Source organism: Peromyscus leucopus, chromosome 22 (genome assembly GCF_004664715.2).
Source record: "Peromyscus leucopus breed LL Stock chromosome 22, UCI_PerLeu_2.1, whole genome shotgun sequence".
NCBI lineage: Eukaryota > Metazoa > Chordata > Mammalia > Rodentia > Cricetidae > Peromyscus > Peromyscus leucopus.
This window is the reverse complement of record NC_051081.1, coordinates 27,402,453-27,417,805: the sequence shown is the minus strand read 5'-3', so window position 1 is coordinate 27,417,805 and position 15,353 is coordinate 27,402,453. Positions and strand designations below refer to the sequence as shown.

The 15,353-nt window shown below is 45.0% G+C and overlaps 1 protein-coding gene across 3 annotated transcripts in view; it reads right to left on the bottom strand.

Moving 5' to 3' along the window:
- Positions 1-370: 370 nt before the first annotated feature.
- The window catches only part of Fez2 (fasciculation and elongation protein zeta 2), a 40,394-nt gene continuing 25,411 nt past the window's right edge, over positions 371-15,353 (bottom strand). The window contains exons 6-9 of one of the 3 annotated variants that reach the window (XM_028873385.2): positions 8,775-8,855; positions 6,562-6,637; positions 3,695-3,760; positions 371-1,245 (exon numbers count right to left, since the gene is read on the bottom strand). In XM_028873385.2, the coding sequence (XP_028729218.1) occupies positions 1,229-1,245; positions 3,695-3,760; positions 6,562-6,637; positions 8,775-8,855 (240 nt within the window). In that variant the 3' untranslated portion in view covers positions 371-1,228. The remainder of the gene's footprint in view (positions 1,246-3,694; positions 3,761-6,561; positions 6,638-8,774; positions 8,856-15,353) is intronic. The other 2 variants (XM_028873391.1, XR_003734931.2) reach the window with 2 other exon arrangements.

Sequence of the window (15,353 nt, the reverse complement as noted above, 5' to 3'; positions counted from 1 at the left end):
CACTATCAAGCAAGACACTGAGGTCCACTGTCTCCTAAGTGCCGAGTGCCAGCACACGTCAAACAGCTACAACTACAGCACTCAACAGTATTCCACTGACCCGAGTGGGGCGCAGATGCCCTGTATCCACAAGACGCTAAAGTGGTCTCAGTCCACTCATTGCCTCTCGGGAGGGGACTGCCATGACGCTTTAGGTTCTCACTACCCAGCACAATAGGAGGATGGCTGTCACTGCACAGCGGTGTGGTATGATATCGAAAGGTCCCTGTCCCACTTCACCATCTAAGCTAATCAGTGCACATGCCTTAGTGGTAAATTCTACATGCAGTCCAAGCATCAGCACTGTGAGGGCAAAACACGAAAGACTGGAGACCCTTAAGTATGTATTATTTTATTAAATGTCATTGACTTGATTGAAACTGGCAAAAGTGTTCATGATTAGTGCTGTAGCCGTGAGCAGCTTTTTCTAGAAAAGCACATGGGTGTAAATAAAACTGAACACAACCATGAGAACAGGCAGTACCATAGTGGCTCCTTAAGCACCTTAGAGGGCATGGACCTCTTTCAAAACACACTTCTTCACAGACACAGAACACCCACGTTCATAATGACTCCAAATGGCATCCTAATGGCTCACAAGTCAACAATGGTGAAATAGGCCAAAGTTACAAAATGAGTTCCCAACAGTGACCGGCATCCACGATTAGGTCAAGGTAGTGCAGGTGTGGTGTTCCGCTTCACAACAGCCCACACTCGACTCAGTCTCTGGGCAATACTGGCAGGTAATGTTCTCAAGATGCTCTCAACACTGATTCTCACCATCCCTGGAGAACAGCTCCGGTTGGCTCTCCCAGTGCTTGAAATCTAGTTCTTCAGTGCAGTTCAGATGGAGGAAGTCAAAAACCAACAGCCACACTGTCAACGGAGACCGTAACGGCATGCACAGTCCCTATCCCTCTCTCTCTCCTCGATCTGCTAAGTCCGAAACCAGTTCACAATGGTTAAGTTTTCCAAAACCTATCTCCAGAATTCAAGAGTGCCATAGCTCTCTCGGCGCTAGAATATGATGGATTAGTGAAGTCGTGATCTATTAACACTGAATTGCAAATCCAAGTTCAAGTGTGCTGGGTCTCCAAAAGCAGGGACTCGTGATAGCCACCTTCCAGTGACACCATAGGAGATCAAGCCTGGAGTCCATAGAAGGGGAAGCGCTCCAGGTGATGCTGCTCTACGTAGGACACAGAACTACAACAAAGAAAAGAAACAGGTTGAAATGTGTCTTCTGCATACACCTGAACTAAACACATGAAATGTTACAGACACTCTATATGTATGTGAAAAGCGCCACTGTGTAATGAAGACTAAATACTAATGCAATGGCCTATAATAGCATTTTAAAAAGACTTCAAAAGGCTACCACCAATGATGAGAAGTTCTCTAAGACACATTATTAGAATTTTCCAGAAATGAGACACCCAAAGGCCAAGTCTCTTGGGGTACCATATGAGATGCAAGTCCGTCACTCCAGTCCCAAGTCCTGTAACAGCACAGGCCTCTGGAGATGTCAGAAGGGCTGAACAGTGGCAGCTGTACTGTGGCCCAGGTCTTGGGTACCGTAACGAAGTCCACAGTGGCTGTAGTGGGTATCAGTGTGAGAAGCTGCATTCTCCCAGCAGACCCATTCCATCTTAGGCCAGATGGGGTCACCTGACCTTTGCTTTCTCACCTTTGCATTAAATCTAAGGAGCTATATTTACACAGCCAGGCTGTAGGCGTCTCTGTTAGGACAGAAGGAAGGCCAGCTAAGCCAAGAGAAGGAGCACCATTTTCCACTCTGAGCAACAACAGCCCCTCCCACTCAGGGTCCCATGCCTGGTCCCCAGGAAGAGCGATGGTTGACAGGCAGGCTGGGTGGAAAAGAGCATTTTAGTACCCACAAGCCCACGCTGGCCCCTCCCCCGACCCCTGACACTTCTACACTCTGTTCCCTCTGTCACGTTCTAGACTACAGCGTCACTGCTGGAGTCCGAGCTCTGGCTGCTTTCCAACCCAGTCTGCCGAGCATAACACGGAGACAGAAGCGCGACGTGTGCAGAAATCAGCTCACGGGAAGCGGGTACAGCGTGGACCAGACAGGGCTCAAAGACAGCCAGTGCCCCGAGTGGGAGGGCAGGCCCAGGAGTGGGGGCACCTGCCTCCCCGAGTGGAAGGACGAGATTTACAGTAGTGGTCCTAGGTTTTCAAAGTGAAAACTCCTCTCCTCCCACAGCCCTGTTCCCCGGGCTGCACCATCCTTCAGAAGCCCCTGGCTGGCTGTCCTGGCAGAGCTCTCGAGACCCACTGTAATAAGACTGAGACGTGTTCTTTATGTTCGTCTCCTTCCTGTCACATCCAGGACCAACCTCAGGGCCACCCAGCTTTAAAACCAACGCTAGCACAACACAAAAGCAAACGGAGGCATCAGGTACAAAAGAAAAAAAAGGTCATTAATTTCGTAGGGAGAAAAGGCCATCCATCAGAAAGAAAAAACAAAACACTTTTAAACAAGATGCTGACTCAACCCTTTCCACCCGTGTTCACCGCTGGCAAACGGCTGGCTGCTGTTGTTACGCGTCAAGTCCCTACAAATGATATTCTGCATCCTTCACTGTGAGCCCCTTCTATGAAACTACAGCTGAATAAAAAGTCCATCAGAGACAGTAGATGTCTCAGAGGTCACAACACTTTTATCTCCTGCTAACTGGTGGAGGAGAGAGGCCAAAGACAGCAGTAATGAGAAGAGCTTGCTCTCCAAACCCAGACTACAAGATGTAAATTCTGTGCCGCTTTCAAATCCGGCCCGGGAACAAACGCTGCCTTTAACAATGAGCCAGGGCCCAGCAGCCACGTTTCCTATAACTGAGTCAGCACTCCAGTCCCCTTGGCTGAGGACGGACTATTAACATTTTTGCCCTTCTCTCAGCAAATGAGGCCTGTTATCTTAGGACTTCTTTTCCCTCCTCAATACCCCCAGCCTGTATGATCCAGATTGTGTGCTCTAATATTTACAGCCCACGTCTCACTGTTGAGAAATGTCGTCTTTCTCCTCCCCTTCTCTACCTGAGACTTTGGTCTGTTCTGTGCTCCCCTTGGCAGTGTCCACAATTTCCCTCCACCACCTGCCCTGACAGATCTGTCCTTCCTTTCCTGTTGCCCTCGAGGTAACAGACACCACCCTTCCCAAGCTTCCAGGACCATTATGTCCATACCTGATACTCAGAACGAGTGGACATATTTTTTAATTATTTTTAAAATGTATTTATTTTTTGAAGCAGGGTCTCACTATGTACGCCGTGGATGCCTGGAACTCTCTACGTAGCCCAGGCTGACCTCAAACTCAGAGCTCCACCTTCCCTCTGCCTCCTGAGTCCTGGGATTAAAGGTGAGCACCACCACACCCAGAGCCCAATGTCTTTTTAATTCTCTCCTCCAGTAAGTGTTCACTACTCAGCTGTGGGAATACTTTCCAGCCCAGGATCTCAAACAGAAGCTGCGTTCTAGCCCTGATGTTACAGTCATCCATCAGCTGCCTATCTACCGTCACTGTACATTAACAAAGCCGTGCAAACATTTTCTTCTGTCAACAAGAGGATACATTTCCTGATTAATCACAGCTCCTCAGCCACCGCTCCCACACCGTCATCATAAAACTCACCTTTCAGAATATAGTCAGTTAACAAGCCTGGAACTTTCTCGCTATCCTCCTTCATGGCCTGCAGAACTACAAAATAAGAAAAAGACAGTGGCGATAACTCAAGGTTCAGGTCAGGTGATGTTTAATCTCAAAGTTGTAGCCTTAGTCCTAATGAATGATACAGTGTAACAAATTACACATAGATTCTTTTCTAGATAAGGGAATACGGTGAAGAAGTGAGATTCGTTTCCCTGGTTTAACGTTCCCAAGCCTGGGGGCAGGAAAGGGGCACTGGGCTGTGTGCGGAGCATCTGCTCTGTTCTAGTGGAAGCTGGGAAGTGAAGAACGGTATATCGTGCGCTTTGATGAGCCGTGAACCCTCAGAGGTCCTCAGAACTGGAGGACCTCCTGGAGAAAGGGGAGGTTAGCTGTGCTCTCCAAATACAACACGAGTCAGATTTAGAGAAAACATTTAAAGAGCAAATGAAGAAAGACCTAAGAGGCAACTCTGCATCTGGTAGGCTCTGAACACCTTCTCTGCTAGGGAAGAAGATGAGGAGACATCTCATAAAGATTCACAACTGGACCTTCACAGTTAATTTTTCCCCTGGATGTATGAGAAGACTGCACGGTGTAACCATCCAATCAGCCGTGTGGGGTTTTTAACCCTGGCTCCGCCACTTCTCTAACTCTGAGTAAGGACTTTATCACCCTGTGTACCAAGTTCCTCATCTGTAACCTAAGGGTAATAACTAGGTCTGTCTCAGAGACTGTATGATGAGGACCCAGCTCATCATTACATACGGACGACACAGTGACTTCCGTTAAACACAACTACTGTAACTCTCATGACTACTATTACCACGCCAGTGACTCCCTTCCCACAGACTCATGAGGAAGGCCACACACCCATAAATGGCTTTTGTTCTGTGATAGCAGCAGAGGCCCTATGGTCCCCAAATGTCTTCACCAGACTTTGACCAACACTTGCCCTCATCTACTGTCAACAGCATCATCACAGCTGTCTTAGAGTGGACATCACTCCGCTGCCCAAAGATGCCCAGAGATTCCCAAAATTGTGTCCATATAGGAAAGCAGCATCTAAGAATCATCTAAGAACGTTCTAGGGATGCAACACTCTAGGGGAATGCAATGACTTTGGTCTTGCCCCCGAGCTGAGGTGCTCGGGGGTTCAATAATTCTTGTTTTTCTGAGCAGTATTTATGTTCCCTCCTAGACAACTGTTAGGCTCAGCACTGCCGCTTTCAATTAGGTTTCAAACTTTTTTAACTTCTCTATGAAAATCACATTCCGAGGGCCAGTGTCATTGGGGTTGAGTTGCCCAAGAATTAAGAGACTCAGCCCCCGTAATTAACCGTCTTCTGTGATCTTGGACACTCACAAATTTGCAAGCTCTTGCTAAAGATGAGAGAACTGGCCACCCAGCTGAGCTCTGGCTTCTTTATCTTAGACTGACGGGCATCACTTGATTTATCTCCATCTAAATATAAGACTTTTTATGTACTGTTCACCATGGAAAAGAGTAAACAGCTGAGGTTAGCAGGCAGCCGAGTGGCCAAGAGGGAGCCGCTGGTCCCCCTCCGGCTTCCCACCCATGTGTCGCCATCAGTATCCACCCACGCGGTCCACTTGCATGTCCTTCTGTAAGCAATTATCACAAAAGTTACAATTAGAAGTAATCTAAGTAACAAATCTAATCCTTTATACTTTGTTTGTCTTGAGACAGGGTCTTACTCTGTAGCCCAGGATGGTTAAATCTCATAATTTCATGGCAATCCTCCTGCCTCAGCCTTCTCAGTGCTGGAATTCATATGTGAGCCACCATGGCCAGTGCTCAATCCCTTCACTTTCTTTCTTCTTTTTGTTTTTTAGTGAGATTTGAACAGCTGTTTGTTTGTTTGTGGGGGGGGGTGGGGTGGGGGGTGGTTTGCTTACATGTCCATTTGTGTATCATTTATGTGTCTGGCAGCTGTGGAGGCCAGAAGGGCCGTCAGATTCCCTGGAACTGGAATCACAGACAGTTGTGAGCTGCAAACTGAACCCAGGTCCTCTGGAAGACAGGCCAGTGCTCTTAACCACGGAGCCCAAGCCAAGCTGATTGTGACTTACCCCAAATCATATGTAATTTATTTGCTACAGGGTAAGCTGAGAAAATATTTTTATCCTAATTTTCCAATGCTACCAAGAAAGAGAAAGTGACTTCCAAGAATATCCCTAAAAATAAAAGTGACCAGATTTCTGTGGCCTTTTATAACTACTCTAAGACATGCTTAATACATCTACTTACTAATCTCACAAACCATTTTAAAACATACTGCCACACACACGTGGAGTACCTTTCTCTGCTTTATTCATTAATATATCTACAGTGCTCAGAAAAGGGCCTGGCACACAGCAGGTCCTAGCAATGTTTGCTGAGTGAATGCGTGTTCTTAAAATCTCCCTATAACTAATACCTCTGGTTTTCCATTCACAAGAAGGTGGGGTGTTTACCCTAAAACCTCTAAGTCTTTCCTATTCAGCCACTAACGTCACATAAGACCCACAAAGCATTTTATTTGTTGACAGACATGTTCTCATATAAGATGATGGAGATCCAAGTTACATGTTTTCTATTAAAAAAAATTAGCTCACAGATAATTCAAAAATTAAGAAGAAAAAATTCAAACAATGAACACCAGAGTCAGTACTATACTTGACATTATAGTTATTCATTTCACTGTCATAAGAATAAAAGATGCCATCCATCATTTACCAGCCTCCACTGACAAAATAAACAAAAATCAAATCTAGAAATGAAAACCAAGAGTTTAGGAATCAGCAAGAGTCAAAGGAGTAAGCAAACAAGTAGATTTGTCTCCGCTCACTTTTTGTTAATATCTGAAGATCCTCGACAGACGGTGGGCCATTCTTTTTCTCATAAGGGATGACTGTCGTCAAGTACTGCCAAGGTAAAGGGGGGGAGAGAAAGCATCGTTTAGGCCTGAATACATTCACCTTCAGAACAGTGCATTCCTAGACGGCCTACCCTAGAACCCGAACAAGAGCTGGTTTGGAGACGAGCGCAGGGCACAGGCAGCAAGCCCCAAGTCTGACTCTTTCCACTGGGGCGCATTTTTCTCCCCAGTTCTCCCCGCTGTGTGTGAACCTCACAGCAACAGCAACAACCACCTCCCCGTGGTTCAGCCCTTGACCACTCCTCAGGCTGAGGTCTGAGGACAGTTGGCTCAATGTGCTCGTTTGGAAGGTAGAGTCTTCCCTAGCATTCTCCCTGAAAGTTTTCAACACAGTTTCACAACAGTTAGTAAGCTAACAGCATAGTTTCAACAACACTATACAATTGATCATTCCCTTCCAGACCATTCTTATTCTGACTGAAAGCCACGGTCAAATGAATAACATGATGACATTTCAGAACACAAACCAGCTTCTTCTAGACATGAATAACAAAGACTCACTTCCCCAAACAATTACTGAAACATAGAATTAATATTTAAATGATTGTATAAGTATGCATAAGTGATTTGGGATATTAGAGATGAGAAAAGTAAGAAAGAATGGCCTAAAAGGTAAATGAATAATAAAAATAATCTCCAAATTTGTCACAAATTGCCCAGCCAGTTCACTCCCTCTAAAGGCTCATGATTATCACACTTGCATCCAAAAGAGAAAAGAAAATCTCATGAAAGCATGTTCTAGAAATAACTGTCTAGAATCTTCTATCCTGGAGTTCAGGGCAGTTTGCAAAGGCTCACATAGAAAGTTGGTGCCCTGGCCAGTCCTTGAGCTTCTTCAAGCTTGTCCTCCATGTTCGTTCTCAATTCCAACTCTGTTCCTAATCCCCATGGACTGTGTGAGTCTATAAATAAAATAACTGGGCCTGAGGTCCAGACAGTCGGAAAAATGCGCTGTTCCACTTTTTTAACCCGAAGTGCCTCACAGCCTTTCTGGACTAGACTTCTCCAGGTAAGGCTCAACTGTACAGCCAAGGATGTTTCTTTATAAAAATGCCCATAAAAGACGGGCATGTGCCCACCGAAGATTTCGGTCACGCATCAAACATGAAGTGTCATCAGAAATCTATGCCGTGGCCGTGGGCCCACCTCCTCATGAGTCAGGTCGGTTTGGAAGCTATTTTTCCTTCCTGCGGGTTGACGGAGGTAAGTGGCAGCAGAGAATAAAAACTGGGATTCAACCGTCCCCATGGGGCCTCTCTCTCTATCAGCTGGGAATGGCAGTGCGAGCCTGCCCTCTTTAATACGAGTCCTCGCCCCAAGTGATACACAAAAGCCCTCTGTAGAATCACCAGGCATTTGGTTCTTTGGATTCAACTCCTACACGTCCCATTGGTACACCTTCTTCATCATCCAAGACCTAGCCTATGAGAGTGTCTTTCTTCAAATGGAGTTTTCAAAGAGTGAAAGATAATTTCAAACACAAGTCACCAACATATACACTTCCCATGTTTGTGACCCTCCTCTGAATTATGCCGAACTGTAAATACAAACCAAGTCACTTCACATCGGACTGTACGGGCTCATGGCATATATTTCTGTATACATGATATTGTTCCTCACTTGGCCGACAACTGAGCTGGCTCACCATACATGTGTAATTTCAGATACGAGAGGTAAAATATACTCTCTGCATATTTTTTACCTAAGACTCTATAATCTCAAAGATACCGACCTCTGGCCACATTCTCCTTAAAATGAGACCTTCTTTCCCAGATTTTTATAAGTAGAGTATCATGTTCACCAGTTCAGCTGTCTCCACAACCAGCCCTTTCCGCGCATGCAATCCATTATGTCAGTATATTAATATCTATTTGTTAGAGGTGGGCATGAGAAACTGGGGCCCTGAAACCGGCTTAAGAATGCAATTAGTCTGTTGTCCAATCTAAATGCTCTTTCCCCCAGGGGGATTCTGTTCATTATTGGGACTGCAGAGATAATGAACCTGTGCTTCTCTCCTTTAAGCGGTGGTCTTAATAAATTAGTAAAAGTGCCAACTTTCAGGGCCCACACAGACAGAGAAAAGAAACAAGCAGAAGGAGAGGCAAAAAAGGATAATGGAGCACCTGTTTCTCTCCACCTGAGTTTCCAAAGGTGTGGCGGAGGCCATTCTGAATGACATTTGAGATCCCTTCCATGCTGAAGCGCTAAAGGCAGCAGCGTATGGCCCAGGAAGAAAAGGACAGAGAGAGAAGTTCAGAGACTTTTAGTAGAATGTTCCGTGATGATTTTCCGTGCCCAACAGACAAGCAGTTAGAAAATGCCACAATTACTCATTCTCATAAAGCAGACGACATCATGCTGTTTAGAAACTGTTTGTGCTTCCATGCCTGTGAGTCCAATGCAAAACCCACCATACCCCCAGATATCTTCCCTGGTGTAACTAACAGATCTGTTCCCGTTTCTCATTAAATGTCAGCTGTACACACATTTTATTTAGCACACAATTTTTAAGATACTTTTGGACACTGTTTACCTACATTTCATCCCAAGACTGACAACTTGATCCTGAGTAACGGGCCTATTCTGGGCTCAAGTTCACATCTTTCCACCCTCAGTCTGGGGAAGACAAAGCTAACATTTCATGCTACCACCCAGGGAGTCAACTGTTCCCACTCACTCTCCAGGCACCTGCCACTGCCTTGATGCCGAAAGAAAATGTGAACTGGAAGATGGCATGTGCTTCCTGGGGAGCAGAATGGATCCCATTTTACCAGCTGAGCACCCCAAAACTTTTGTGAAGACTATCCACTCTGTAGAAAACAATTTCAGCTGATTTCTCCCAGAAACCTCCACGAAGAGGTCCTAGAATTCACTGCACTCAGATGAGACTTTCTTTTTCCTGTCCGTGACCTATCTTGGTTTGTAGCCAGCCTGCACAGTCACATGCATGGTAAAAGGGCCACTGGTACCTGTCTAACAGCTGAGTCAAAGGCAGGAGAGAGATTCTTGCAGCATGACTAACTAAGGGAAAGGCTCCTGAGAAGGAAGCTGTCCTCTGACTCACCGGATGGTGCCTTTCCCTGGAATTTCAGGGGGAAAGTTGAGCCAGTAAACACTGAAGGAACAAACTTCAAGATATTTTTCCAGGTCCCAAGGAAACCACAGCAGTTGTCTCTGCTCTCATAAAATGTATACACTAGAGCAAGTGATCTCTAAGTGTGACCCAGGCACAAGTTAGGAGGCAGCTGAAATTCTCCTAGAGGTACATGAGCTCAAACACCTTCATATCATCAAGACGTGATCTTTTCCTTAATTGCTGTTGTATATTCATCGTGCATCGTTAGGCTTCATGCCATTTTTTCAAGTCTATCACAAACTCTGGCCGTATAGAGCACTCCAGTTCCCTCAGTCTGTCACAACCTACAGTGTAACATTCCGAAGGACGGACAGCCTGCAGAAGCAGAGCTGAGACGCCTGTCCTTCAATGCCGCTGCACAGCAACAAGACTGACAGGAACACACGCCAATGACATTTTCCTAACCAAAAGCTTTCAAGTTACATTCTAGGAAAACTTACCGTTTATATAAGAATTAATCATTTAACTCTGGCACTTTGAATGAATTAATCTTTTATTAGTTTTAATTTTTAATACGGTAAATATTGATCAATTTAATATGTATGAAGTAAAGCCCTCTGAGGCCCTCAATAAATATTAGGAGTGGGAGGAACCCCTGATTATCAAAAAGCCTGAGAAGTACAAACAGGGTTACCCCTCAAGGAGGCAGAGACTGCTTCTGGCCCAGCCCCACCAGCCCAGGGCACTGCTGAACCCCAAGGGCACCCACACTTGTCCTGTGGGAGTTGTTCAGCACACCTCGCCTTCTCCACCACTCTCCTGCCCCACCTGTTCCTGTTGGTGAGAATCAATTATCTGGTCAAGACACTTCCACATGACACATGGCTCCTTACTCTGCTGAGAATATAACTTTTTTTTTTTTTTTTTTGGTCTTTTTATTTTTTTGGGGGGGGGTGAATTTTTGAGACAGGATTCCTCTATGTAATAGCTTTGGCTGTCCTTGAACTCGAGTTGTAGACCAGGCTAGCCTCGAACTCCCAGAGATCCATCTGCCTGTGCCTCCTGAGTGTTGGGATTAAAGGCATGTGCCACCACACCTAGCTAATGATTACTTTTGATGGAAGAGATAGTTTTTACAATAAAAACCTACAAACAACTAGTTTTGAAGATTCTTCACATACAACATTGCAATTTGTTCCCGTTTTTAAAACAGATTATCCAGAGAGATGACGTCACAGGCTCCCACGTCAGCAATAAACACGCTAGGAACTGATTTTCAAGTAAACAAGTCAGCTCCTTATTTAAGCATTCTACAAAATTCATTCCTTTGGAAAAGCACTTAAAAGAATGCTTGTTTCAGTCTGCAGTACATGGCTCCATTTTCTATGGAAACGCTAAAGCTAGGTAAGAACTCAGAAAACCTCAAGCTGGACAAAGGAGTCAGAACGCACCTGCGAGAAAACTCAGGTACAGTTCAAATTCATTAGCTTTATTTTCCCAGTCAAAACCTAATTAGGATCACTGAAGGAAAAAAACAAACAAAGCCAAACAAAAAGAAGGTCCATACACATTCATAAGACGCCTGTGTAGTTTCAGATTTCCTGTTTAAATACAGACGTGAGCACCACTGGACTATTTCAGTTACAAGAAAGTGAGGGATGATGGTCACACCATCAGAACTCTAGCCTGGTAGGAAGAAGTCAAAATGCAACCATGGGGAACCCACACAAGCTGGAAAACACAAGCCCGCCCACTGAGGCCAGCCAAAGATGATGAAGTCCAAGTTTCCCAACAAAACCTCGGCCATGCCGGCGCTGGCAGACACAGCCAAGGGCACCCAGCCCCAGAGCACTCCACAGCCAACGGCCAAGCCAGAGGAGCAAGGCGACACATGGCAGAACCCTACTACACTTTGTACCACTGGAAAAAAAATCATCTAAATAGACATTTGAGAGACTCTAGGGACACAGGGGTGTGTGTGTGTGTGTGTGTGTGTGTGTGTGTGTGTGTGTGTGTGTGTGTGTGACAGAAAGAGACAGAGACAGAGAATACACAACACAGAACCCAAGAGAGAGAAAGAACACAATTAACAGATCTGGCTGAGAACTGAGTGTTCTAGCTACTATGAATGGCGGCCTCCCTGGGAAACTGAGTCACAGTTCTCCCCTTCACTCATTCCCACCCTTTTTTCTACGGGCTTTCTCAGTGACCAAACCCTCAACCTACTTTCCCCAGAGTTATCTTCTTTAACATTCAAGTCCAAAGACACTTCAGATCCCGGTGAGATTTCCAGGAATCCCTGTCCGCCAGTTCTTTTCTCTGGATTCATGACACCACATTCTTGAGTATCCGACTGTCCCTGCCCAGTGTTCCCCTGGGTTCCAATCCCATTTGGGTTTTTCAACTGTTACACTGTGTGTGTGTGTGTGTGTGTGTGTGTGTGTGTGTGTGTGTGTGTGTGTCTGTGACTGTGTCTGTCTGTCTGTGTCTGTGTCTGTGTGCCTGTGTCTAAGGACAGGTCTTGCTACACTGTCCAGACTAGCCTCCAACTCCTAGACTCAAGCATTCTCCTCCTTCAGCCTCTGAGGGATTGGGACAACAGGCACTTGCCACAAGCTACTGTGCCCAGCCATTAACGATATTTGTAATGGGAGATACAGGGCACAATATCTGAAGAAAGGTAGACAGGAGTGGGAGCAGAGAAAGATTAAGTCAATTTTTCATAAATTTTATGGAAACACAGTCACCTTTATGTCCCTAAAAGCACAGCTTTGTCCTCAGCGTAAGAGGACCTGATCAATGTACTGAGCCACAAGGCTCTATCCTGGGGCTCTCTTTCTGTATGCTGTGAATGTGTTGCTATGATTAATTGATTGATAAATAAAATGCTGATTGGCCAGTAGCCAGGCAGGAAGTATAGTATAGGCAGGATAAGCAAAGAAGAGAATTCTGGGAAAAGGAAGGCTGAGTCAGGAGATGATGCCAGAAGCAAGATGTAAAGTACCCGTAAGCCACAAGCCATGTGACAACTTATAGATTAATAGAAATGGGTTGATTTAAGATATAAGAACTAGATAGCAAGAAGCCTGCCATGGCCATATAGTTTATAAGTAATATAAGTCTCTGTGTGTTTACTTGGGTCTGAGCAGCTGCAGGAGCTGGGTGGACACAGAAAAACTTCAACGACTAATGGTGCCCAATGTGGGGCAAGAGTTTTCACCTAAAACCTTAAAAAGAAGATTCTAAAACGGAGCTAGTTGTCTCTCTCAAGTTAGTGGCAGCCTGCAGGCTTGAGCTACTCTATGGTGGCTTCCTGGCGTGTGGGCTTGACCTACAGCATGGCGGGAATGAGGCGTCTACAAGCCGCACATTACACTGCATGGTGAATTTAGCTTTCCTAGTACAGACAAAAAAAAAAAAAAAAAAAAAAAAAAAGAGGTTTCTGGGCTACACGCTGCTTTGATAAAAGCATAGACCCACTGCTTCTGAGAGTTGATGGTACACATGCTCCCAGACCCAGAGCTGGCGGTAAACATAAAACCGCCATGTTGGGAAGCTGAGATGGGCAGAGCCAGCAGCAAGTGCTGCTGTTTCAGTTTTAGTAATCTGCAGTTTAAATCACAATATGACAGATTCAGATGGAATAGTTTACAATGTGTGTAAAAGTGTATGTAGGCTTGGAAGAGAGACAAAAAGGAATACATGCAGTTATATGAAGAAATAGTTTTAAAAAATAAAGTCTTTAAAGAGAAAATAAAAGTAGCATAAAATAAGCCACGTAAAGATGGATAATACACAGAGAATCTGGGTTATGTTGTCTTTGTGATTTTTTTTTGGGGGGGCGGGGGGTTGAGACAGAGTTTTTCTGTGTAGTTTTGGTGGCTTTGCTGGAACTCACTCTGTAGCCCAGGCTGGCCTTGAACTCACAGAGATCTGCCTCCCAAGTGCTGGGATTAAAGGCGTGCACCACCACTGCCTGGCCATCTTTGGGATTTTTAACTGCAGAAAGATATTTGATTATAAAGGCTGCTCAGTTAAACCAATATGTATATTTCAAAGGTGCTCTATAGCAATTCCTACTCATGCTAGAAAATATGTGCAAAGTTTTACAAGAACCCAGGAGTCACATGCCAGTCAAAAGTATCTGGAATCAGAAAAAGAAATGTAATGTCGACCTAGGCAGAGAAAGGCCAGACTCAAAATCAGAGTTCTAGGTCCCTGCTCTGCTAGCTCTACCAGGACTCACCTACTGAGGCCTGTATCTTCACCAGGCAGGAGATGGTCAAGAGATATAATCTGAAGGACTTCTGATTTTAATATTCTATGAATATATGAATTACCTCAACCAAAAAGATACATTATTTTTAAGGAGGCAAATCAAGTCAAACTACACACACGCACAAACACACATGCACAAACCGACCATCAGACAACCAAAGTGACCACACACACACAACTGTGCACACACAAACCAACCATCAGACACAAGTGCCACAGGACGCTGTAAGTGTTCCAGGGTACCAGCAGATGATGGTTAATGGTCTACTTCCAAGTCTTTGCTTCCTTAGGAGGACGTGAGTACGTTATCAAGAGAGAAAATGGTATCCTGCATCCCTCCATCACAGGGCCTGTGTCACAGGAAGGGTTTGTAAAATTACCTGCCACACTCCAGGTGTGACACTCCTAACACCAGAAGCCAAAAGCCTCCGAGCCTGGAATTTTTTCACCATATTATAAGGCCTCTGAACTTCTTAGGTAAGAGAAAGAAAAATAACCCAGAAAGAAAAAGCCATCTAAGTGTAAACAGAGACTGATGGCATGACAAGACACAAAACCATGGGTCAAAGGAGTGAAGTGTGGCATTGCGGAAGTTTCCACCAAGGGATCGAGCTTAGGAAATCAACGGGAGATTAACAAGGGCAGGCAAAATAATCTCCACGCCATGATTTGTGAAAGGGCCAGCAACTAAGAACTAAAGCCCGGGCTAATAAAAGGAAGCAGCAGAGGATCAGTGAAGCAGAAGGGAGAGAGAATAGATGAGCAGGGCAGGCAGGAACTAGAAGAACCTGGAAAAGAACTCCACCAAGAAACGATAGGCTCTGCCTCACAACGGCTCCATCAACTAAAAAAACAAAAACACCCCATTTTTGGAAAGCAAAATGTATTTCAGAAGATAAAACCTCAGAGACAAATTAAACTGACTTTTTAAAACTATCATGCCATTGAGAAATGCTAGACTTATGACCTGGAGAATAGATGCAGTATTATTAGGTGCTAAACTGGACCAGAGGTCAGAATTCTTTCTACTTAAATTTTCTAAGTAAAAGGAAGAAAGTAAGGAGAGGGCGAAAGGGGCACTTCTCTGTTCACCATTTCTCAAGGGGAGGGACCACAGGCACGTCCAGGCACTGGCCACTAAGTCTCGGGCCAATGAATACTGAATGGTAGGAGCAATGCTGGAGACTTGTTACCCTTTAATTAAAATTAATCCTTAAGATGAATGAAAACATTAGGATTGTCAGGAGCCAATCTTCCGTCCTCCCTCCATTTAATCTACCATTTACGAAGCAGAAAATCCAAATGGCCCAGTGCAGAAGCAAAACACTGGGGCAGCTTCAGGTTCTCG